The 23,409-nt window shown below is 38.2% G+C and overlaps 1 protein-coding gene and 2 long non-coding RNA genes across 10 annotated transcripts; 2 read left to right on the plus strand and 1 right to left on the minus strand.

Moving 5' to 3' along the window:
- Positions 1 to 1,246: 1,246 nt before the first annotated feature.
- LOC118479811 lies at positions 1,247 to 11,831 on the plus strand. Of its 8 annotated transcripts, none has more exons than XR_004860904.1 (7): positions 1,247 to 1,987; positions 8,055 to 8,236; positions 8,415 to 8,519; positions 10,247 to 10,552; positions 10,649 to 10,802; positions 10,890 to 11,121; positions 11,201 to 11,831. It is a non-coding gene; the product is annotated as an uncharacterized LOC118479811 (long non-coding RNA). The 8 variants fall into 8 exon arrangements; XR_004860899.1 differs by having other exon boundaries at positions 1,247 to 1,544; positions 1,730 to 1,987; positions 10,247 to 10,802; XR_004860898.1 differs by having other exon boundaries at positions 10,247 to 10,802.
- A 1,370-nt stretch (positions 11,832 to 13,201) lies between these two features.
- On the minus strand, positions 13,202 to 13,989 carry LOC118479812. The gene is made up of 3 exons (XR_004860906.1): positions 13,875 to 13,989; positions 13,624 to 13,654; positions 13,202 to 13,529 (listed from the first exon to the last, which is right to left on the minus strand). It is a non-coding gene; the product is annotated as an uncharacterized LOC118479812 (long non-coding RNA).
- Positions 13,990 to 19,647: 5,658 nt separating this feature from the next.
- LOC110945053 lies at positions 19,648 to 20,097 on the plus strand. The gene has a single exon (XM_022186692.1). The coding sequence runs from the start codon at positions 19,648 to 19,650 to the stop codon at positions 20,095 to 20,097; it is 450 nt and encodes a 149-aa protein (XP_022042384.1).
- The last annotated feature ends 3,312 nt before the right edge of the window (positions 20,098 to 23,409 follow it).

Consider the following 23,409-nt stretch of genomic DNA (forward strand, 5'->3'; position numbering starts at 1 on the left):
TTGTGTACAAACCAACCCGGTTGTGCGGAATCCAACCGGAAAGGCAAACAGAGATAGAACACGCAAATACACGACACACAATATTCACCGATTAACACCTCTGTATTAATACGAATGAAAGGTTCCGTTACAAGCTCAATGTCTACAAATATACTCTGTAAACTCTCAAAGTTCTCTCGTGTGTGTGTGCTCTCTATTCTGTTCTCTGTGTTCTCTCACGTTCCACACTTTGTTCTGTCTGATATTAGACTATTTATAGCATCACACACTACGATACAGACTGAACTTGGCGAATCATAATCACAGTCGACGAAAGGGATCATTGGTCGACGAAACACCTTGTTTCGTCGAACTCTTCTTTTGTTTCGCCGGCTTATGGGCTTTGGCCCAGACTTGAGGCCCAATGCCTTGTTTCGCCAAGTGTTTGTAGCCCAAAGACTTTGATATGTGATCTGTTTAGCCCAAAGTCCATGTTCACAGCCTTTATGTCTTCTTGGCTCGATCTTGATCTTGTACACGACGGAGGAAAGTCGAGTCCTTGATCTAATCACGTTGCGTCGAGTCGCGTCCACAAACAGGCATCAACAATAACATCTAACTGCCTTTGATTGGTTGTTCATAAACAAGAATCAACCTTTGACTAGTAGTGACTCATGAATATCTACCCGCGCTTCCTCAACAACAGATGAGTTATCGGCGACACTGCCATCTATATCAATACCTTCAGCCAAAGCTTTTTCAAGAGCCGACTTTGCAACTTTGGTAACAACCACCATTAAGATCCCTGAAAACAATTTCGAGTATGCATCATTAAGCATGATACCAAAAAAAAGTTGTATTCTTTTCTTTATATAAAGAGTAAATTATGATTTTGGCGCATGTGGTTATATCACTTTTACTCTTTTAGCACAAAAAGAAATCGTTTAACATCTGAGCACCCAACGTCTTTTTTTCCAACACTTTTGGCTCCTAACACTAACCCCATCCATATACTTGGTTAAAAACTTGTCATGTGCCCCTCACATGAGGGCCATTTATGGCAATTCACCTATTCACTTATAAAAATTAAAACAATAATAAAGAGATAATTAAACTGTGGACCCCACCTATACTAAAAAAACAATTAAATTAAAAGAAATAAACACAACTATCATCTAATTCACCAGTTTAAAAGAATTAAACTGTGGACCCCACCAAATACATCCAAGATTTGTCCCTGCAACCCATTATGTTTCAGCACAAAAATGGAAGCAAGACCACCATGAGTTCTTCTTATCTCCACCTAGGGGTTCGAAAGCGACTAATTACTTTACCGAGTACTTGATGGCGAGTTTGCCGCCGGAGATTGAGAACCACGACCAGCTGGCAATCGGTCATCAGCAACCATTGATTACCTGTGAAGCATAAAGAAATAAGCATCCTAGCCATCAGCAATTCCCAACTGAGAAATTCTTCTTTCTGCTTGAACCTCCAATTTTACAAGTGTTATTTTACAATTGCAATCCATAGGCAAATTCTACTTTCTGCTTGAACCTCCAATTTTGGTAGCCTTTACATTCATTTCCTATATCTTCCATGCATCAGCAGTTTTGACTAATTAAATTTACAACATCACAACCACTGTTCATGACAGAATTGGTATTGGGTATCTGTAGTATTAGTGTGCGTGTCGTAATGTTTACATATGTAAACTACAATTATGTTCATTAATTTCTTTCTCTGTCAACAGATTATGCCAAATCTGAAGTATCTTAATCTTCAACAGTTAGACTGCCTGACAACGCTTCCAGATGTCTCAATGGCTCCAAACATTGAGAAGTTGATTGTGTCACGTTGTTCAAATTTGGTTAAGGTTCATGAGTCTCTTGGATCTCACAAAAGGCTTGTCAGGTTACGCATTGTTGATTGTAAGCGGCTTAAGCGTCTGCCATCCAGGTTTGAGATGGAATCCTTGAGGTTTCTAATTCTCAACAACTGCTCAAGTCTAGTAAGATTTCCAGACATGTCCCCGTATATGCTAAAGCTATCATATATATATCTTAGTTATTGTTCTAGTATAGAAGGATTGCCATCATCTGTCATATATCTTTCTAGTTTAAGACACCTGAAATTCAGAACATACAAAATTTATAGGATCAACAATATTCTAGTGGAGCATGGATTCTAGGAAAATTTAGTCAAGGATTATACCAAAGCCTATCCAAAGCTCCTCAATTCACGTACTTTGATAAATTTGTGTTCGTTGAGATCATTAAAACTTAGTTGGAGACCCATGGAAAGTGAAGTCTTCCTAAAAAATCTCCATACATTTTCGTGCTTGGAAGCTTTATACCTAAGTGGAAACAACAACTTAACCCAATTACCTGATAGCATCTCCCATCTTTCTCGTCTGAGAAAGTTGTATTTGGATGAGTGTCACTGACTTAAAATTTTGCATAGCCTCCCATGAAGCATACAAGAATTAGAGGCCAACAATTGCTATTCTCTGGAAAAGATTGACCATCTATTACAAGAGTATGACAGCTGGTATCATATTTCCTTCATTAACTGTCAGAAACTTGTGGAGGATGAGGATAGCAAAAGATACCTTGATAAGATGTTGCAGCAGAAATCATTCCTTAAGGTGCCCCATTTCTTAGCTCCTTTCTCATTTGTATTTTATTTATTTCAGCCCAAACCTACTTGTAAATCGACTTACTACAAAATACCAAGCTGGTTCAAAGAGGCACAACCTGGGTATAATATAGCATTGGTGTTACCTCCCAAATGCGAAACACAAATCAATGGGATTGCGATATGTGGTGTCTTCCCTGGGGAGTGGCAAGGGACAAGTTATCGTCCTAGTACCTACTTCAACTTAAAAAAGATGGAATGTCTATTAGTATTAGTTGGAAGAAGGATGAATGTATTAATAATGCATCTGCAGCAGCAACAGCAGAAGGTGAGGATGGGAATACGTGGATATGGTATAGACCATGTAATTCCTTCGGGGGTCAACATTGGTCTGCAGGTGGTACTCTACTCATTTCAATAAGCCAAGGTCATGGTGCAAAAGCTGTAAGATGTGCAGCACGACTTATCTACAAAGAAGATGTGGAATCGAACCAACAAATTACAACTTGTATCTCCTATCCATGGAAGAACCAAAGGGAAAGGAGAAAAAGTGCCTACCAGGCCGCCCAAAATTTTTAGAGGGTGATGTGTAAGTAGAAATATTTTTAGAAAGAAACAAGTTCTTGTTGAAATATGATTCAAACCCCTAAATTATCATGCACGTGGGTATTTGGTTTGGTCATCCGAAGTTCAAGGCTTATCTTCTAGCTGTTTTATTTACGTTAGAGTTTTATTGAATAAGTTTGTGAGATCCACTATTTTAGGTTTTCAGTTTTATTCCGTTGTAACGCTGCATATATATTGCAGCCTCTGATCTTGTTTTCATTATTCACAATTGCATAATAAAAAGCCTTGAGTTTGATCAAAGTGAGCGATTATCTTTATACGTTAAATAAGTTTTGATATCAACAGTGGTATCAGAGCTTGAGTGTATTTCAGTTCTCCATTCCTGCTCTTCTCTCACTCCATGGCCGATCAAACAAGTAATTTGCCCACTGCTCCTACTACGATTCCTGTCTTTAAGGGAGAAGGGTATGAACATTGGAGCATACGAATGAAAACCATTTTAAAGTCAAGAGATCTCTGGGATCTGGTGGAGCAAGGTGTCAACAATCAAGAAACCGATGCAAACAAACTCAAGGCTTCCAAGAAAAGAGATGCTCATGCTATGGCCATTATTCAACAGGCTGTTCATGACCATTTATTTTCTCGAATTGCTGTTGTTGAATCATCTAAAGAAAGTTGGGATATTCTGAAGATGGAGTATCAAGGAGATACCCAGGTGAAAGCGATAAAATTGCAAGGATTGAGAAGAGAGTTTGAGAATCTCTCTATGAAAGATAATGAAACAGTTGGAGAATACTTCTCTAGAGTTATGGGGAATGTGAGTCAGAAGAGAGCTTATGGGGAGATCGTTTCTGATCAAACCATCGTTGAGAAAATACTTCGAAGTTTATCTCCGAAGTTTGATCACATTGTTCCATCTATTAAAGTATCCTTTGATCTGGCTAAACTCACTCTTGTGAGGCTGATGGGTTCCTTGCAATCACAAGAAGAAAGAATAAATAGCAGATCTCATGAGAAAACGGAGAAATTTGAAGAACATGCCCTGCAGGTTATATAAGAAGGAAACCGGTCATCAAATGCACGTGGCAGAGGACGTGGAGGTTACAGAGGCCGGGGTAGAGGAAGATCATTTGATAGAAGCAAGGTACCGCAATGTTATACTTGCAAAAAAAATATGGCCATTTATCCAAGGATTGCTGGTATAATGAAGATGCTCAGGTCAATATCGCTACTGAATCAGTGGACCAAAAGAAGACAATAACAACAGTGAGGACCAGTACTTATTTATGGCTGTTATACATGAACAAGAAGCCAACAATCTGTGGTTTCTTGATTCAGGATGTTCAAATCATATGACAGGATCCAAGGTTAGTTTTGTTGAACTTGATGAAACCTTCAAGATGAATGTTCAATTAGGAAATAAAAAGATACTTGTAGTTGAATGAAAAGGTGTTGTTCGAATTTATACTGGCCCAAACTCATATAAATTGCTTAGTGATGTATATTATGCTCCATCTTTGGAGTATAATCTGTTGAGTGTGGGTCAGCTCATGAGGAAAGGTTATTCGTTGTTGTTTGAAGGCCGTGACTGCATCATTAAAAATCAAGGAACTGAATTGATGAAACTTCCTGTTGCTACAAATAACATGTTTGTGGTGGATGCTTCAAAGGCAGAAACCAGCACTCCCAACAAGCCTTCGTTGCTTCAAGTATGGCATAAAAGATATGGGCACTTAAACTGGGATAGTTTAAAGCTGTTGCATGAGAAAGCTATGGTTTGTGGTTTACCCCAGATTAAAGGCACAAGTGTATGTGAAGGGTGTATTCTAGGCAAGCAGATCCGGCTACCCTTCAAATCCTCTTCCTGGAGAGCTACAAAGAAATTGGAACTTGTGCATGCTGATCTATGTGGTCCAATGTAGGTACCCAGTCTTGGTCACAACCTTTATTACTTTCTCCTGATAGATGATGTGTCTAGGATGTGCTGGGTATATTTTTTGTCAAAAAAATCTGATGCATTTGAAAGATTTAAAGTTTTTAAAGCCCTGGTTGAAAAGCAAAGTGAATGTAGTCTGAAAGTTTTGAGAACGGATAGAGGTGGAGAATTTTGCAGCAATGAATTTAATTCCTTCTATGAAGTGAATGGTATTAGAAGGGAGCTGAGTGAACCTCACACACCACAACACAATGGTGTTGTGGAAAGGAAAAATAGAACTGTAATGGGCATGGCTAGAAGCATGTTAAAGGAGAGGAACTTGCCGAATCACTTCTGGGCAGAAGCTGTTGCCACAGCAGTATACGCCATTAACAGAGCTCCAACCTCAGCTGTTCAAGACAAGACTCCTCATCAAGTATGGTTTGATGTTAAACCAGACATTTCTAATATGAAGATTTTTGGGTGTGTTGCATATGGTCATAAGCATGTTCAGGGGAGGAGGAAGCTTGATGATAGATCAAACAAAATGATCTTCATTGGGTATTCATCCAATGGAACAGGATATAGGCTTTATAATCCTGTTACAAAGAAGATCGAAACCAGGAGTTTCAGTGACACTACAATTTTGGAAGACAACTCATGGGATTGGCAGGAATTGCACAAGTCAGAAAAACAAGCGTATGAAAGAATGTATTCGGATCCGTTCCCTGAAGAGTATGCTGAACGGGCTCCAGTTGATAGCACCAATGATACTGAACCATCTGATTTGGAAGGAGCAGCATCATCAGCATATCATATCTGGTGTTACAACTCCCCAAGGCAGTACTCAGCAATCGCACACAACTGAGAGTTCAGGTTCTAGCTCTTCAGCTCCTCTGCGAGTTAGAACCATGGGTGATCTTTATGCAACTACTCAAGAAGTTAATGAGGCCTCGTCAGATCATTTGAATTATCAATTTGCCCTTAATATAGCTGATCCTATGAATTATTCAGAAGCCGCTAAAAAGAAAGAATGGCAGGAGGCTATGCAAGCTGAAATGGATGCTATCACTAAAAACCAGACGTGGGTGTTGGTGGATCTGCCAAATGAAAGAAATGTTGTAGGCTTGAAGTGGCTGTATAAGACCAAAGTGGGTCCTGACGGGAAGATAATCAAACACAAAGCCAGATTGGTTGCTAAGGGTTATTCTCAAAAGTATGGGATAGATTATGAAGAAACTTTTGCTCCAGTGGCTAGATTTGAAACCATCAGAATCGTTATAGCAGTTGTAGCCCTTAAAGGATGGTTATTGCACCAATTAGATGTAAAGTCAGCTTTTTTGAATGGTGATCTTGATGAAGAAATTTATGTTGAACAGCCAGAAGGTTTTCAGGTGAAAAGGCAGCAAGACAAAGTTTATAAACTGCACAAAGCCCTTTACGGATTGAAGCAAGCACCCAGGTCGTGGTATTCTAAAATTGATGGGTATTTCAGTGATAATGGATATATTAAGAGCTTGAATGAGCCAACTCTTTATGTGAAGAATTGTTCAACTGATGTCATCTATGTGTGTTTATATGTGGACGACATCATTTGTACAAGTTCTAGTGAAGTTCTCATAGAAGAGTTTAAAGTTGGGATGAAGCGGATGTTTGAGATGACTGATTTGGGGCAGCTGCGCTACTTTCTTGGATTAGAAGTAAACCAGACTCAGGATGGGGTTTTTACTTCACAAGAGAAATATGCTCAAAGTCTTTTAAACAAGTTTGGTATGAAAGATTGCAATGGTGAAGATATTCCTATGAGTTCTTATGACAAGTATCAGGCAGATGATGGTGAAGACAAGGTAGATGAAACGAAGTATCGAAGCTTAGTTGGTGGTTTAATCTATCTTACACACACTCAGCTAGACCTAGCTTTTGCAGTTGGAGTTTTATCCAGATTCATGCAGTCTCCATCTAAAGTCCATGCCGGTGCAGCCAAGAAAATTCTAAGATATGTTGCTTCTACATCCGAGTATGGTATTTGGTATAAAAAGAATGATAAACTCAAGCTTATTGGATATTCAGACAGTGATTGGGCAGCTTGTGTTGATGATAGAAAGAGTGTCGGTGCCTATGTCTTTGCTGTTGGTGGTGGTGCAGTTTCTTGGAGTTCAAATAAACAGAATACAGTGGCCCTCTCTAGCACTGAAGCTGAGTACTAGTGCAACTTGTCAAGGTATCTGGATCAGAAGGATTTTAGAAGATTTGGGGCACGTTTAGAATCATGCTACAGTAATCTGGTGTGATAGTCAGTCTGCAATTAACTTGTCAAGAAATCCTGTGCTACATGGCCGAGCTAAGCATATAGAGTTGAAGTATCATTTCATTAGAGACATGGTCAGACAAGAGAAGGTGGTCCTACAGTTTTGCAGTTCAAGAGATCAAGTTGCTGATTGTTTAACCAAGGCTTTGCCAAAGGAAAAGTTTGTTTTTCTTCGTCATCGACTGGGAGTGCAAAAGTTTGAATCAAGGGGGGGGGGGGTGTTGAAATATGATTCAAACCCCTAAATTATCATGCACGTGGGTATTTGGTTTGGTCATCCGAAGTTCAAGGCTTATCTTCTAGCTGTTTTATTTACGTTAGAGTTTTATTGAATAGGTTTGTGAGATCCACTATTTTAGGTTTTCAGTTTTATTCCGTTGTAACGCTGCATATATATTGCAGCCTCTGATCTTGTTTTCATTATTCACAATTGCATAATAAAAAGCCTTGAGTTTGATCAAAGTGAGCGATTATCTTTATACGTTAAATAAGTTTTGATATCAACAGTTCTATCTCAACGACCCTAGCTTTAGGGGGTGTTTGGGATTGCTTTTTCAACCTGATTATCTGATTATTGTGTTTTGAAATCGCAAATACTAATTTGAGTGTTTGGTAAAAAATTAATAAAAAGTGATTTTTTAACTTTTGTAGTGTTCAAAACGTGATAATCCATAAGTAGGTCACCCCCTACTGCAGGAAAACGGGATTCCACAAACTTTGCCGCCATAACTGCCGCTAAAATTCCCATGGAAGTTGATCTATGCTTCTTCATCATGGTCCATTGATTTTAATCCCCAATCGCAGCTGCAGTTCACTTCATCGCTTCCAGAGAGGTATGCTTCTTCACCACGATCCTTTGATTTTAATCCCCAATCATCCTCTTTACTTTAGATCACCACAATTTTCTTATAGTCTGTAACTATTTCTCAACTATTTTTTCTCTTCATATTAATCGTATATTCACTCTGTTTTTCTAATTATTTCTTCTCTTCTTGGTGCGTGATATTCCAGCCATTCGTTTCCCACACAACAGATTGAAAGCAGTGCGTTAGGGTTTCTTGTCTCTTAATTTTCTCATGTTGTTACCTCTAGCATCTGCTATTTGCCCTACGTAAGGTATTCGTCCTGTTAATTATGTTTGTTTTCGGTTTGGTGCAATTGGTTTGATTCAATGAAATTGCTGTTGATTGTTCGTCGTTTGGATCAGGATAAGTTTAAGAGGCTATTATGCTATTATGTTGTCTGTTAAGTTAGTAGGGATAAGGGAAGTAGTTTTAGATCAGGATAGGTCTGTTGATTGTTAACCACTCTAGTAGTTGTAGATCAGGATAGGTCTGTACAAAATAAGCTTATGCATAAAATAAGAGGTTTGATACTGTGATTGTTCGTCGTTTGGATCAAGATTGGTCTGTTGATTGTTAACCACTCCACTATGTAAATTTGGGTTGCTAATAAATATGTAAATTAACCGTGCAGTGATAGAAATATAAGAAGGTTGTAGTTAACTTGGAGCCTAACACAAACTTTATCCTTTATGAGTTATAGCCTATAGGTAGAGATTGCAGATTGGCGGATAAAAGATGAGATGGTGTTGGCTAGAGTGGTAGCTATTGGTAAATAAACAGTATGTTCGGTATTTCAAATAGCTTAAAGTCTAAACACCATCATAATCCCTCTTTAGATTTAGAATAAGATGTAGCATGTGTCTGTTGGCTTTGATTGGATGTAGTAAAATAGGTGGGTTGGGTAATGGGTCAAAACGGTTAGAATTTGGTGCTGGTTTAAAAGGGTTTGACCAAACGCTTTGTCCAAAAAAAATTGAAATTATGATGTATAGGCAGTGTCATGTGTGTCAAATATGATTTAGAAATTGTATATATTTACTAATTACTAATAATCCATATTTTTGTTATAAAGTATTAAAGTGAATTAAGCGGTAAAATGGTTGAGTTGGGTATCGGATCAAAAGGGGTAACTTTTAGATAGTTTAGGTGAAAATTACAAGTACAAAGTTTTGGTTGGCTTGTTCAAATTTGTCTTTCAACTCATGTACCTAGCATTATTATTGGAAATTTGTTTCAGTGAGCTAACTTGTATATAATCATCTAAAAATGGATTTCAATGGGGCTTGGAACATCTAAAAGCAAATATTTTCCTCCTGTTACATAATCCTCATTTTAGAAAGCTTAAATAAAATGTCAACCATTTGGTGAGGCAAATCGATCCAATCAGAGATCATAATCTGGTCATTTCTTTAACTTATAGATAGTTTAGGTGAAATACATGTAGAGTTTCATGTTGCAAACTCCAAAATTGGGGGAAAAGTGCAATTGGAATTTAAGGAGTTGCATGAAATGAAGTGTTGTACACAAATACAAGGTGATCACATTAGTCACGTAATACTTGATTATAACTAGTTCTGTTCAAAATGATCTTTCTTGGTTTCCACCCGTACCGTTTCGAATCGAACTGTTTCGAGGCGAACCGTTTCGAGGTGAACCGTTTCGGACGCGAACCTTTTCGAGGCGAACCGTTTCGACCGGAACCGTTTCGACGCGAACCGTTTCGACCGCTACCGTTCAAATAGAACCGTTTCGACGCGAACCATTTCGACCCGCACCGTTCCGACACAAACCATTTTGACCCGTACCGTTTCGAATCAAACCATTTCGACGCGAAACATTTCGACCGGTATCGTTTCGAATAGAACTGTTTCGACGCGAACCGTATCGAAACCGGTACCATTTCAAATAGAACCGTTTTGACCGGCACCGGGTTTACATAAGGAATCTATGAGTCCAAGCAAAACATAAAAGAGTTGTTTGTTTTCTTGGATTGTGTAGGTTGGCTTAGGCTATGTGGCTGAGCCAGTAAACAATTAGCTACAGTCAAATGATGAAGATTGGTTAGATGATGAGAAACAGTTTTTACTTGTATGCGGTTTAGTCGTCAAAGGGGTGATGGTAGTACATAATATGATGAATATCCCACGTATCCCTTGTCGCACTTCCTGTCGTACAGGAAATATTTTTATTCAAGAAATACTCAATGGTCATCCTAGACATTGTTATGAAGATTTCAGGTTACATGTTGATGTTTTCAAGAGCTTATGTTCGGATCTTGAATGCACTACAACCTAAAGGAGACACGTAATGTATCTATTGAAGAGTCTGTTTGTATTTTTTTGTTGATATTAGCACACGGATGTGGAAATAGACTAGCTCAAGAAATTTTCAATCATTCAGGGGAAACTATTCATAGACATTTCCATCGTGTTTTAAGAGTGTTTTAAGAGCGGTGCTTAAGCTTAGCGGGGACATCATCATGCCTAAAGCAAACTACAATGATGAAGTACCTCCACAACTCTTAAACAACTCTCGGTATTACCCCGTGTTCAAGGTGTTCTATTTTTTTTACTTCGAAATTTAGAATTAATACTTTGTCTATAGTATTGTGAATTAGTAATTAGTGTTTTTGTATCTATAGGATTGCATTGGTGATATTGATGGAACATATGTTAAGGCATCAGTTCGAGAGCATGAACAAGCAAAATATATTGGTAGAAAAGGATATGCAACCCAAAATACCATGGCAGCATGTGATTTTAATATGTGTTTTACATTTGCATGGGCGGGATGGGAAGGCACTGCACATGACACAAGAATTTTTTTAGAAGCATTACATAAGCCAGAGGTGAAATTTCCTCGTCCAACGGGTGGTTAGTATTATTTTATGTATGTTTTATGCTATATTTTTACTTAACGCATTGCATTGAAGTACAAGGTCAATTTATACAGATAAGTACTATGTTGTTGATGTCGGGTACCCAAATACCAGAGGCTATCTTGCTCCTTAAAAAGGAAATGATGTTCATTATCATATACCTGATTTTCGTCGAGGTCAAATAGCTGCCCAACGCGCTCCGAAAAGACTAAAAGAGACATTTAACTACTATCACTCATCTTTAAGAAATGTGATCGAACGGACATTTGGAGTATGGAAGGCAAGGTGGGCAATATTAAAAGATATGCATGTTAATTACTCTTATGAAACACAGGTCGACATTGTGATAGCATCCATGGCAATTCACAACTACATTAGGATGAAAGGTCATTTTGATGAAGCATTTAACAAAGCACAACAAGAAACTTATCGTCCAACTCGAGATGTTGAAAGTGATATATCCATCAAAAGTAATTTAATGGAACACAAGAAGACATAACTACACGTCGTAGGCAAGTAGGCAAGATAATCTATATATGAGTTTGGTAAGAGAGAATTGCAAAAGATATTATGCAATCCAATTGAATGTTTATCTGTTGCAATTGTGGTACTAATGCAGAATGGTGAATAATTTGTTTACTTACCTTGTACCGAAATCATATGGCGTATCGATTGAACTGGAGTTTGTTTTTTTTGGCTTCTTGATATTGTTTGTTTGATTTGATGGTTAATCTCTTTTTTTGTCATTTCACTTATTTATTTTTTAAAATATATATATTTGCCAAACACTCAATAGTTGATTATCTGATTATTGTGATATCAAACAGCATAATTAAATCCAAACACTATCTTTCTGCAACACATTTTGTTACAGCTGATTATCTATTCTGATTATTCAAAACGCATAATCTATTTTGAAAAAGTAATCCCAAACACCCCCTTATTGAAATAAGGAATTGCTGCTTTTATCAGCATATTTTGATTGATTGGTCATAAGATCATCAAAAAAATCCTACCAATCAAAAACATTAATTAAACTGGAAATTATCTTACAATCTTTTGAAGCCCTTAATAAGCAAAATTTACAATTGTTTAAGAAATTATGGTCATCTCCGACCAATTTGCAAAGCTAAGGTGACAAATTCTAAAGACCGTGACCACTAACACCCGATAAACTATTGTAAAGTTCTACTATTTTATTGAAATAAAATAAAGATGTAGAGTGTTTGAAAAAAATACGTTGTTGTATACTTGAATATTAATACCCCAAATGGTGAATAATAACTAATAAATTTCTTGTATGGATACTGCTTACTTGCTGAGAGTCTTAACTAAGAGTCGCAGTTTTACGTAGCTTTTGTGTGAGTAGAATGGTAGTTTGGGAAGAAAAATCAGGGTAATGAGATATTTGAACATAAAACTTTGCGTATGCCATCTTAAAAAGTGTGAAAATTACTAAAAAACGTAAACACCCAATTTGGTTAATAAGGTATATTATATATTATAGATATAGGCATTTTACAATGCATAAATTTATTTAAAATAACAATTAATTTAGACTTTTCACATGTCATCTTAATTATAGGTTACAAAGGTGTCGAAATCTCTAAAATACCCCTAAAGTGTCTTAAAATTTTGGACAATGTGCAAGTTTATCCCCTATAAAATAGTTTGTCTCTTTTGTACATGTTACTTCAAAATGTGTACACAATATAAAATTACCATAAGGGTAGAAAACCTAGCTTGCTTAATAAGGTAGTATATATGAACTAAAACCTCCATCCACACACACCCTTGTACGAGTCGAAATAATTCACTCACCTTAACAAGACCAACAAGCATTGTATAGAATTTCAATTCTCAAAGTGCATGAAGGAACATTTGTCTTATATAGTTTACTATGCCATATGTATGTCTGCCTTAAGTAATACTTAAATCATTTGACATTTATGTTACGAGAAACGATATATTCTTGTAAACTTTCATCTGAAAATCCTTCTAATGGACAATTAGAATGTGTTGTCCATGAGTCGTTCTTCTGTCATAGATTAAAGCCGACTAGCCGATTGTCCGTTAAAAAATGAAATGACGTACCATATAAATTAGTAATATAAGTTAATCATCTACAACACTTTCGTGGACGCTGTACTACAAATGGTAAGACTGGGAAATCAACTATACATAAAATGTACAAAAAATAAGAAAGAAAACATTTAACTGCCTTAGATTCGTTGTTCATAAACAAGAATCAACCTTTGACTAGTAGTGACTCATGAATATCTACCCGCACTTCCTCCACAACAGATGAGCTATCGGCGACACTGCCATCTGAATCGATACCTTCAGCCAAAGCTTTTTCAAGAGCCGACTTTGCAACTTTGGTAACAACCACCATTAAGATCACTGAAAACAATTTCGAGTATGCATCAATAGGCGTGATACCAAAAGAAATGGTATTCTTTTCTTTATATAAAATTGAGTACAAGTAGCAACTTACCAGACACCACAAAACTCAGAATAACAAGTGCCTGCATCCCCTAAAATGTAAAAATAGTGAGTGACAGGATGCAATGGAACACTGTATATTGCGAGAACACGCAAAATAGATTTAAATCATTCACATTTCCGATCAAAGTTTTTAAAATAAACGAAATCAAAATTTACGTATGATTGTTAGGAATTAATATGAACAATGAAACACATTTGGTATAATATGATTAACGCAAAACATATATATTTATATATTACCCAACGAGTTTTGGAAAACTGACTCCATCCATGGGTAACATCAGCTAGATCCTTCAAAGTTGTTCCAACATATACAAGTGCGAAGGTAATTGGCTGTAAGGACACATAACAAGTTTAAGCAAGCCTATACTTATGCATATTGCAGATGTACAAATATGTGAACACTCAAATAACCAACAATACAGAATATATACACGCTCATGCATCAAAATTAGAAAGTAATCAAATACCATCTTTTTTGTAAACCAGACATTCCTTTTGTAACTAAAAACCTTTTGATATATTATGTTTTTAATTAACTATACACATCACATCAAATCAGAGGTTCGTAGAGATTAACACAAATAAAATTAAAAAAAAATAAGTGAAAAATGCTATGTGCCACCCACCTTTAGCAAATTCACGATATTATATTTTCTTAAACTATTTGTTTATAATACTATATATTTATTTATTTACCGGAAATCGAATCGTCAAGGGCTCGACGACGAGGTGGTGATCGATATAGAGGCTAGGGTTTGACTTGACTGCATATTGTTTGCAGGTCTAACACTTCTATATTGAGACCCATTGAATCCATTCGCCTTCTGGGCTTCGTTTTCGTTTTTGTTCTCGATTATGGAAGTGGATGGTCCGTGGGAGCTCCCACGCCATCTGCGGAAGAAGGAGAAGGAACATTACAGGAATATAGAGGTAGGAGATAAGGAAGACAAAAGCTTCATTAACGTAACCAAGTTCTACATTACCAATCTTCCCTCGGGTTGCAGGCCATGGGATATGGCGGATTTTTTCAAGGTGTTCGGTGAAGTTACATAAGCGTAAATCGCTAGGAAATCAGACAAAGAGAGGAGAAAGTTTGGGTTTATTAGTTTCAAAATCGTATCGGATGTTAAAGGGATGGAGCGGGCTATCAATGGAACAAAGTTGGGTGGGAACAAGATTATTGCTAATTTAACGAGGTTTGCCAAAGAAAATGTAGGTATCTTTTTTGGAGGTAAAGAAGGTAGTAAAACTCAACCAAAACAGCCTCAGAGTATACCGATTCACAACCAGTCGTTCTTTAATAAAGGGAAAGGAAAGTTGTTTAGTGATTTATTTCACAATGAAGCTCATGATCCAGTATCCAAATATAACCGTGGTGAGGAGCCCCGTAAAACTATTGAAATTGTAGACGAAACACAAGCTTTCAAGGATTTGATAGGTTTGGCCTTGGTGGGAAGGTGTAAAGATCTCGTGATTTTGAGAAACCTCAATGTGCTCATCATGGAGAAAAAAATCATAGGGGTTTCTTTGAGCTACCTGGGTGGTTTATACATGCTGGTTAAGTTCGAAGATGAAGACTCATGCGATAACTTCATGCTGGATCATAACTGTTGGAAAGAGTGGTTCTCATCTTTAGACCCATGGAACTGTCAATCTCTCCCCTTCGAAAGATTGGCCTGGGTCAAGGTACAAGGCGTTCCCATGCATTTGGCGGACAATGACGTTCTTAACAACATTGCTGAGAAATTCGGTAAGGTAGTTCATGGCTCTTTTATGGAGGCGGAAGACGGTAACTTGTCAGTTAGCTGGATTGGGTTGTTGGTAGGGGAAGGAAATAGAATCCACGACCACGTTACGCTTAGATGGAAGAACAAGCAGTATCGCGTTTGGATAGAGGAGGAAATCAACGACTGGGTTCCGGACTCTATAGGTAAGGTGGTTGTATCGCATATTGTTTCGTCATCTTCGGGAGCAAGTTGGCGGGATTTACAGGGGAATGAAGAGAATTATGGTGTCGGTGACCGGAATAATCTAAGAGTTCAGGCCATGAATCGGCCGGGAATACAGTCGGTGACGGAGGTAGATGAAAGGAATGTGGAAGTTAATGCAGTAGACGTTGATGATCCCAATAATAATAATAATAATAATAATGATAATAATAATAATAATAATAATAATAATAATAATAATATTTTTTTGGACACAGAAGTCGGTGATGAAGTCGGGTATTTGGCGAATCACAATACTATAAATGATGACAGGAGAAATGATGTTGGTTTAAATGAAGATGAGGGTGCAGGTTCCAAGTTGATAAAAGTTTGAAGTCAAATTCTAGTGGGGTCCAGGTCCACTCCAAAGGCAAAAGGATTTATTTTTTTGAATCAGCGGATCAACAGAGGAGGCCAAAAAAAGAAGTTTTAAGTTCAGGCCCAGGGGTAAGGCTCACTCGGTTTCTGGGCGGTCCAGTCCATCTTCTGGTGAGAGGCCTAAAAAGAGAATGAGGGATGATGGTTCTTTCAATTTTGATCTCAATTTGTTATCTAATGAACAGCCTAGTGTTTATATGAACGTTGTTAAGGATAAGGTTGTAGAGGTTCAAGTAGCTTCAGGAACCGAGACAGAGCAGTACTTTCAGGAAGGAGTTCTATCTCCTATTCCAGACCGAGCCGAGGATCTGGTAGTCAAGGTTAACCAGGAGGAAGTCTCGGTTTTTGAGGTGGCTGACACTTTTGAAAATCAGGCCAAAGACAAAATAGAAGCAACGTTGAACATCGGTAACCTGGTGGGAGTTAAGCTTGGAAATCATGAGGAGCTCGTCAGAGAATCAATTAGAGGAGAAGGTAATAATGTGGTTTTACAATGAACTGTCTGTCAATTAATATAAGAGGCATTGTTGGGGGAGCTAAAGCTAATTGGGTTAAAGAATTAAGGTTGGTCAACAAAGTAGGGGTTATCGCTTTGCAAGAAACGAAGGTGGAAAATGTTGTGAAATCGGGTTTAGTTGGGTTCTGGGGCAAAAAAAATTTCGATTTTGCCTTTGTTGCTTCGGTAGGGCTTTCTGGAGGTCTGGCTTGTTTGTGGGATCCTAAAATTTTAAAAGTTGATTCGGTTGTCAAAAACAAGAGTTTTCTTTTGTTGAGAGGTTCTATGGTGGGTAGTGGGACTCCTATAAATCTAGTCAATATTTATGCCCCTCAAAGTGTGGTTGCAAAACGTCAGTTACGGTATGAGCTCTCGGATTTGATTGATCCTTCCGTTGGTCAATGGGTTCTTGTTGGTGATTTCAATGTCGTTAGGTCCCAAGAAGAAAGGAAGCATTCTAAGTTTAAGATGGTTTGTGCTAAGAATTTTAGTAAATTTATTTTCGAGAACGGGCTATTGGAATTCCCCATGAATGGTTGAAAGTTCACATGTGTCAGGGATAATGGTAGAAAGCTAAGTAAGTTGGATCGGTTTTTGGTTTGCTCGGAATTTTTTAACATGTGGCCCTCGGCTTGTGTGAGAGTTCTCCCTTGCAGACACTCGGACCACTGCCCCATTCTTTTAAAGGTTGTTAATCTTAACTTTGGCCCTCGTCCCTTTCGGGTTTTCAACTCGTGGATTGGCCAGCCAGGCTTCGAGGAGGCTATCAAAGAGGCTTCGAATAGTTTTGTCGTGTTTGATCCTCCGGATGCTAGTCTTACTGCTAAGTTTGCTTTCATCAAAGCTCGTTTGAAGACTTGGAGGGATGAGTTTTTAGCGAGAGAAAAAGAAAACGAAAATTTGGTGTTATCGGAGTTAGAAGCCTTGGAGAAGTAAATGGAGTTTAGAGACCTCTTGGAAGAAGAGGAATGGATGTTGGCTGAAAACAGAAAAATTATTAGAGAAATGGATTATAGAAAGGGTGCGGATATCAAGCAAAGGGCTCGATTAAAATGGGCTTTGGAGGGAGACGAGAACTCCAAATTTTTTCACGCGATGGTCAACAAGAGAAAAGCGAAAAGCGGTGAATTCTATTCATGGTTTAAATTTTAATGGTGAATGGTGCTCTAAACCTTCGCTAATCAAGAAACAGGTTTTTTCGTTTTTTCGAGATAAATTTAAGGAATCGTGTCCTAACAGGCCAGAGGTTAGTTTGACTAATATTAAGAAGATCTCGGAGGCGGATAAATTTTTTTTGGTTGAACCGTTTTCAGAGTCAGAAATTAAAGCAGCCGTTTCTGATTGTGGGGAGGATAAAGCCCCGGGTCCGGATGGTTTGAATTTCCGGTTCATTAAACATTTCTAGGATCTTTTTAAAGAAGATTTCAGAAGAATTTTCGAGTGGTTTCATCAATCCGGTAAAATTTCGTTAGGAAGTGGGGCATCTTTTATTGCTCTTATTCCTAAAGTTACTGATCCGGTCTCTCTCAACAATTACAGACCAATTAATTTGGTTGGAGTGATTAGTAAGTCGATTTCCAAAGTTCTTGCTAATTGTTTGAAGGCGGTTCATATCGGATTCACAATCGGCTTTCCTTAAAGGTAGATTTATTTTGGATGGTCCTCTAATAGTTAATGAGCTCATTTCTTGGATCAAGAAGAAGAAATCGAAGGCTTTTATTCTCAAAATTGATTTCGACAAAGCGTACGATAATGTTAATTGGAACTTTGTTGTGGATATTCTTCATCATATGGGTTTTCATAATAAGTGGTGTTCTTGGGTCTCCGGAAAGTGTTCTTGGGTCTCTAGAATTCTGAAGTCGGCTAATTCTTTCGTGTTGGTAAATGATTCCCCTACTTTTGCTTTCAAGTGTGAAAAAGGTATGAGGCAAGGGGATCCGTTATCGCTGTTTCTCTTTTTGGTGGTTATGGAGGTTCTCTCGTGTATGTTAGACAAGGCTAAGGAGGTGGGCATAGTTAGAGGTATTTCGACTCCTGGGAACGGGCCTATCATCTCTCACTTATTGTATGCCGATGATGCTATAATGATGGGAGAATGGTCAAAAAACGAAGTGGTGAAAATTGTTAGAATTCTCAGGTGTTTTTATCTTTGCTCCGGCCTCAAAATTAATATAGATAAGTCTAATCTTTACGGTATTGGAGTGGGGACGACGGAGATTGGGGAGATGGCTAATGTGGTGGGTTGTAAACCGGATTGCCCTCCTTTCAAGTACCTTGGTCTTAGAGTTGGAGCCAACATGAACCGGGTCAACAATTGGCAGCCGGTTGTTGAGATTTTTAGAAGTCGGCTAGCGAGTTGGAAGGCGCATACCCTTTCTATTGGGGGGAGGGTGGTATTGATTAGGTCAGTTTTGGAGAGCCTTCCGTCCTACTATTTTTCTCTTTATAAAGCGCCTAAAAAAGTGATTTCTGTTTTGGAGTCTTTGATAAAAAAATTCTTGTGGGGTGGATCGGAAGAGGAAAAAAAGCTTCATTGGGTTGCATGGGATAAGGTTTCACGTTCAAAAAAGAACGGAGGTTTGGGCATTTCTAAGTTACAAGATGTGAATACGTCCCTTTTAGCTAAATGGGGGTGGCGGTTTAAGACGGAGAAGAGTTGTCTTTGGAAGAAAGTTATTGAGGCCTTACACTCGAGTAGGGTTGGATGGGAGGGTATTCCTTTTAAAAAATGCTTAATGGGGTTTGGAACAACATAGCAAAAAATTTTATCAATACTAAAGTTGGTGGTCAGCACTTAAAGGAATTTTTGAAAGGTTCAGTTGGTGATGGTAAAGACATAGCTTTCTGGCTCGACTCTTGGCTATTCAATGAACCCTTAAAATCTAGGTTCCCCGGTCTTTTTAGGCTGGAAGCTGTCAAAAGGTGCAAAGTGGCTGATAGGGTGAAGATGCAAGGAAATGAGGTCGGCTTCGAGTGGAGCTGGAATTCGGATGTGTCCGAAGCTGGGCAGCAATCTGCCTTTGATCAACTGGTTACCGCGCTCAATGGCATTCAACTTTTTGACGAAGAGGATAGGTGGAGGTAGAGCTCGTATCCGGACGGAATTTTTTCCGTCAAAGCGGTTAAAAAGTTGCTGAAAGAAGAGGTTATGCAGGAAAATAGTTTCATTCTCGACTGGTGCAAATGGATTCCGGCGAAAGTTAATATTCATGTGTGGAGGATGGAAATGGATAGAGTTCCCACGGCGAAGGCTTTAAAGAAAAGGAACGTCGATGTGAGTGATACTTCGTGCCCTCTTTGTCACTCGGAAGATGAATCTGCGGATCACATTTTTGGTGCTTGCTTTGTTGCTTCAACGGTTTGGAATGCCATTAGTTCGTGGTGTAAAATTCCTAACATCATTGTTTTTTCCCTGAAAGATCTCCTAACTACTAATTTACACCTCAAAGATTCGGATAAGAAGAAGGCAGCGGTACATGGTATTATTTTTATTGCTTGTTGGAGTTTATGGCGTGCCAGGAATAATATTAGATTTTTGAATTCTCCGGTTAGAATTGAAGGTATAGTTAGCGAGATTAAGGCTTTGGGTTTTCTATGATTTTCTACTAGATCGAAGTATAAGGGGATAGATTGGAGTGATTGGTGTTCGTTTGTAAATATGTAATTGGGGTGTAATTGTTTTCGTCGGCCCGGCTTGGGTTGGCGGTTTGTTAATGAAGTTTACTTTTCAAAAAAAAATATATATTTATTTATTTATTGGTCTATTAGTGGTATCTAAGTCAAAAGATCTATTATTATAATTAATAAAACTAGATATATCTCTCTGTTTTTATAAAATTCTTCTTTAAAATTTATTTAATTGTTTATTGATGGTATTTAAATCCAAAGATATTATAACTGATGATAAACTAGATACATCTCAACCGTATATATCACATCCTGAAATAAGGTAGGATTTTTTTTTGACAACCGGTAATTTACGCCCTTAATTACGTGATTATCAGGTGATTACGCAATAATAAATAGTGTTTACGACGCTAATTAACTTAGTTAGGCCCTTGGAGTGCCCAGGAACGTTTGATCAGCTATACAGTGCGCGTGTGGTGATTCATGGGGAATCTGATGAATATTATGCGATGACAGTCTGAAACCGTACAAAATACTGACGACACCGACAAGTATGGATGTTACACGAATATTTTTATGCTTATGGAGTTTAGGTCGCGATATCGGGTCTTGTAGGAATTACGGGCCACTTACACACGAGATGGGCTTGTAGGCCCTGGGCCCAAACCCAAAACCCACAAGTCTAAACCAGCACACAATATACTTGATCTTTCTACAAGATTTTTCTTGTAAATCTGTCCAAAATCACTCCAAAATCTTGTAAAATCCTACCAAAATCTATTCAAGAGATTTTAGCTCAAAATATAAAAGGATTAACCTGAATACAAATTGAACACATAAAGGGCAATAAAAACCCATCCCCTCTATTAATACCTCATCCCCTTCCCTTCTACAATTAACCCACAAATACAGAGAGTTTAAGTCTGTCTCTCACTCTCTCGATGCACACCCACAAAGAAAAAGGGGGTAACCCCAAATCTTCATATCTGCTGCAACATAAGAACACAACACAAAGCCAAAACACCCACACTCCCTCATCCTATCCCCCTCCGAATAAAGATGAATGGCCGGACTCCGGCCAGGCATGGCGGAGTCGGCGACGGCCGTGGTGGCTCTAAGCGACGACACGCAGCCCCTAACCCCTTATTCCCCCTCTCCGATGAGCTCCGGCGGTGGCGGTGGTGTTGTTGTTCAGCCGTACACCCCCCCTTTTGTCTTCTGCTTATCGGCAGCCACCACCAGACGGTGGTGGCGTATGGCGGCTGCAACAGGAAGAAACGAGAGAGAAGGAGAGAGAGAGCGGCAAGGAGAGAGAGCGCGTCGGAGAAGAGACGAGGAGAGAGAGAAGAGTCGAAGAGAAGAGAGAGAGAAACGGCGTGGTGCCGTTTTCCGGTGACGATCCGCCATCAGCGGTGGAGCCGCGACGTCTGTGGTGGTGCCTTGTACCGACGGCGACAGTAACAATGGTGAGTATTTACTCAGTTGTTTTGATTGTTCAAGTTCTGGTTTGAGTTCTGTCTCGCGTACAGTTCGGGTTCCGGGTCAGATTCAAGGGGGTGGCTCGGTTCAGCTTCAAGTAGATGGTTCGGGTCGAGGTTTGGTTCAGAACATCGGGTCATGGTCTGGCTCAGTCCACAGGTCAAACGGGTTGTCTCGGGTCTCGCGGTTCGGGCAGATGGTCAGCTTCAGTGTTGGCTTGGTCAACTCGGGTCAAACCCGATTGACTTGGTCAAACTCAGTCAACCCGAGTCAACTCAGTTGACTCGGTCAACTCAGTCAATACATTCGGCTTTTCGACACGAGTATTCGGTAAAAGTTTTAGAACGAATATTGTCTACGAGAATTATTCTTTATTTTGTTACGTGAACGAATATTTGATTTCATTGCATTGGTTATTGGCTGAATTTTTGAAAACATAACGACAACTCGTGTTGTCGGGGGCGTCCAAAAGCAGAGGAAACTCTGCCCGTTTTTCGAAAAAACCCGTAATATACAACGCGTTTTATCATAAAATAAAACTTTTGGATTCAAATATTGTTTTATAAAATGTCTTACAACGACACTTTACGACTTACAAAAACGACGATGAAGCAAACTATTATACAAAATAGTTATAGTTATTATATTTAAACTAGAATCTTTTTAAAAATAAATATATCTTATATATTTATTTCAAATAACGGACAACACGAAATCGTTTATACGAACATATGGTTATGTATTCATTTTTAAATATCAAACAACACGGATTCGCTTTTATAAAAATAAATATAGTATATATATTTATTTATTTTAAACATGCAACGACTCGATGAAGTTTTTATAAAATAAATATAATTTCTTATATTTGTTACAAACGCCTAAACGGCATATACACATATTTTGATAACTTTCTTACAAGACACGATATATAATACAAGTTTATTATATATTACTTTCATACGAATATTCCTATATATCAACATACGACTTCTCAAATCGAGTTAACAAGTATACATCTTCGCTTCTTTTAAGTTAACAACGTACCAACGAATCGTGCGATTAACGATTCGGTAGAGCTCGGTAACACGTAATTACCGTTTTTGGTTAGAAACTTATTAGATATTCCATGTTAGGAATATTGTAGAATGCACAATAGCAAGTCCAGTCTTCGAAACGACATCGCGAAGTCGTATTTAACTAGCTTTGTACAGGAATATTCAGGTGAGTTCATAACCCCACCTTTTTACTGTTTTACATTTTTCTAAATGTTTTCGGGGTGGAAAGACATGCACTTTTTGCAAAACATACATGAATTACATATTTCTAAACCATTTTACAAGCAAGTTTTAACATACACAAATGGTTTACGAAAAGCTTATGTTTTATACCGGTTTTACAAACAAGCGTATTTTCGAAATATGCATACACACAAATTCTAGTTTTCTGAACTACGGGAAAATACAAGTACAAAGAGATACAAGAATTGAGAAATGATACAAGAAATGAGAAATGATACAAGAATTGAGGAATGATACGAGAAATCGTGTCACGAATAGGGTAACATAAGCACCATTAATCGTGTACATACTAAGACCGCAGAACAAAATGTTAGATCTAATGGGTGTCGGGGCAGCCCCACTCTTGGTGAGAACGAGTACCAAGCAGTGTTTTTGTGTCTCAGTCGTGAATCGACTACAGAAAAATGCCTATGGTTTGGTGACTTCCTATGTCGTGTCACATGTTAATGGCCTTGCAACCCATTAACAACTTGATACATACAAGAATACATAATCTAGACAAG

Source organism: Helianthus annuus, chromosome 6, assembly GCF_002127325.2.
Source record: "Helianthus annuus cultivar XRQ/B chromosome 6, HanXRQr2.0-SUNRISE, whole genome shotgun sequence".
Classification (NCBI taxonomy): Eukaryota; Viridiplantae; Streptophyta; class Magnoliopsida; order Asterales; family Asteraceae; genus Helianthus; species Helianthus annuus.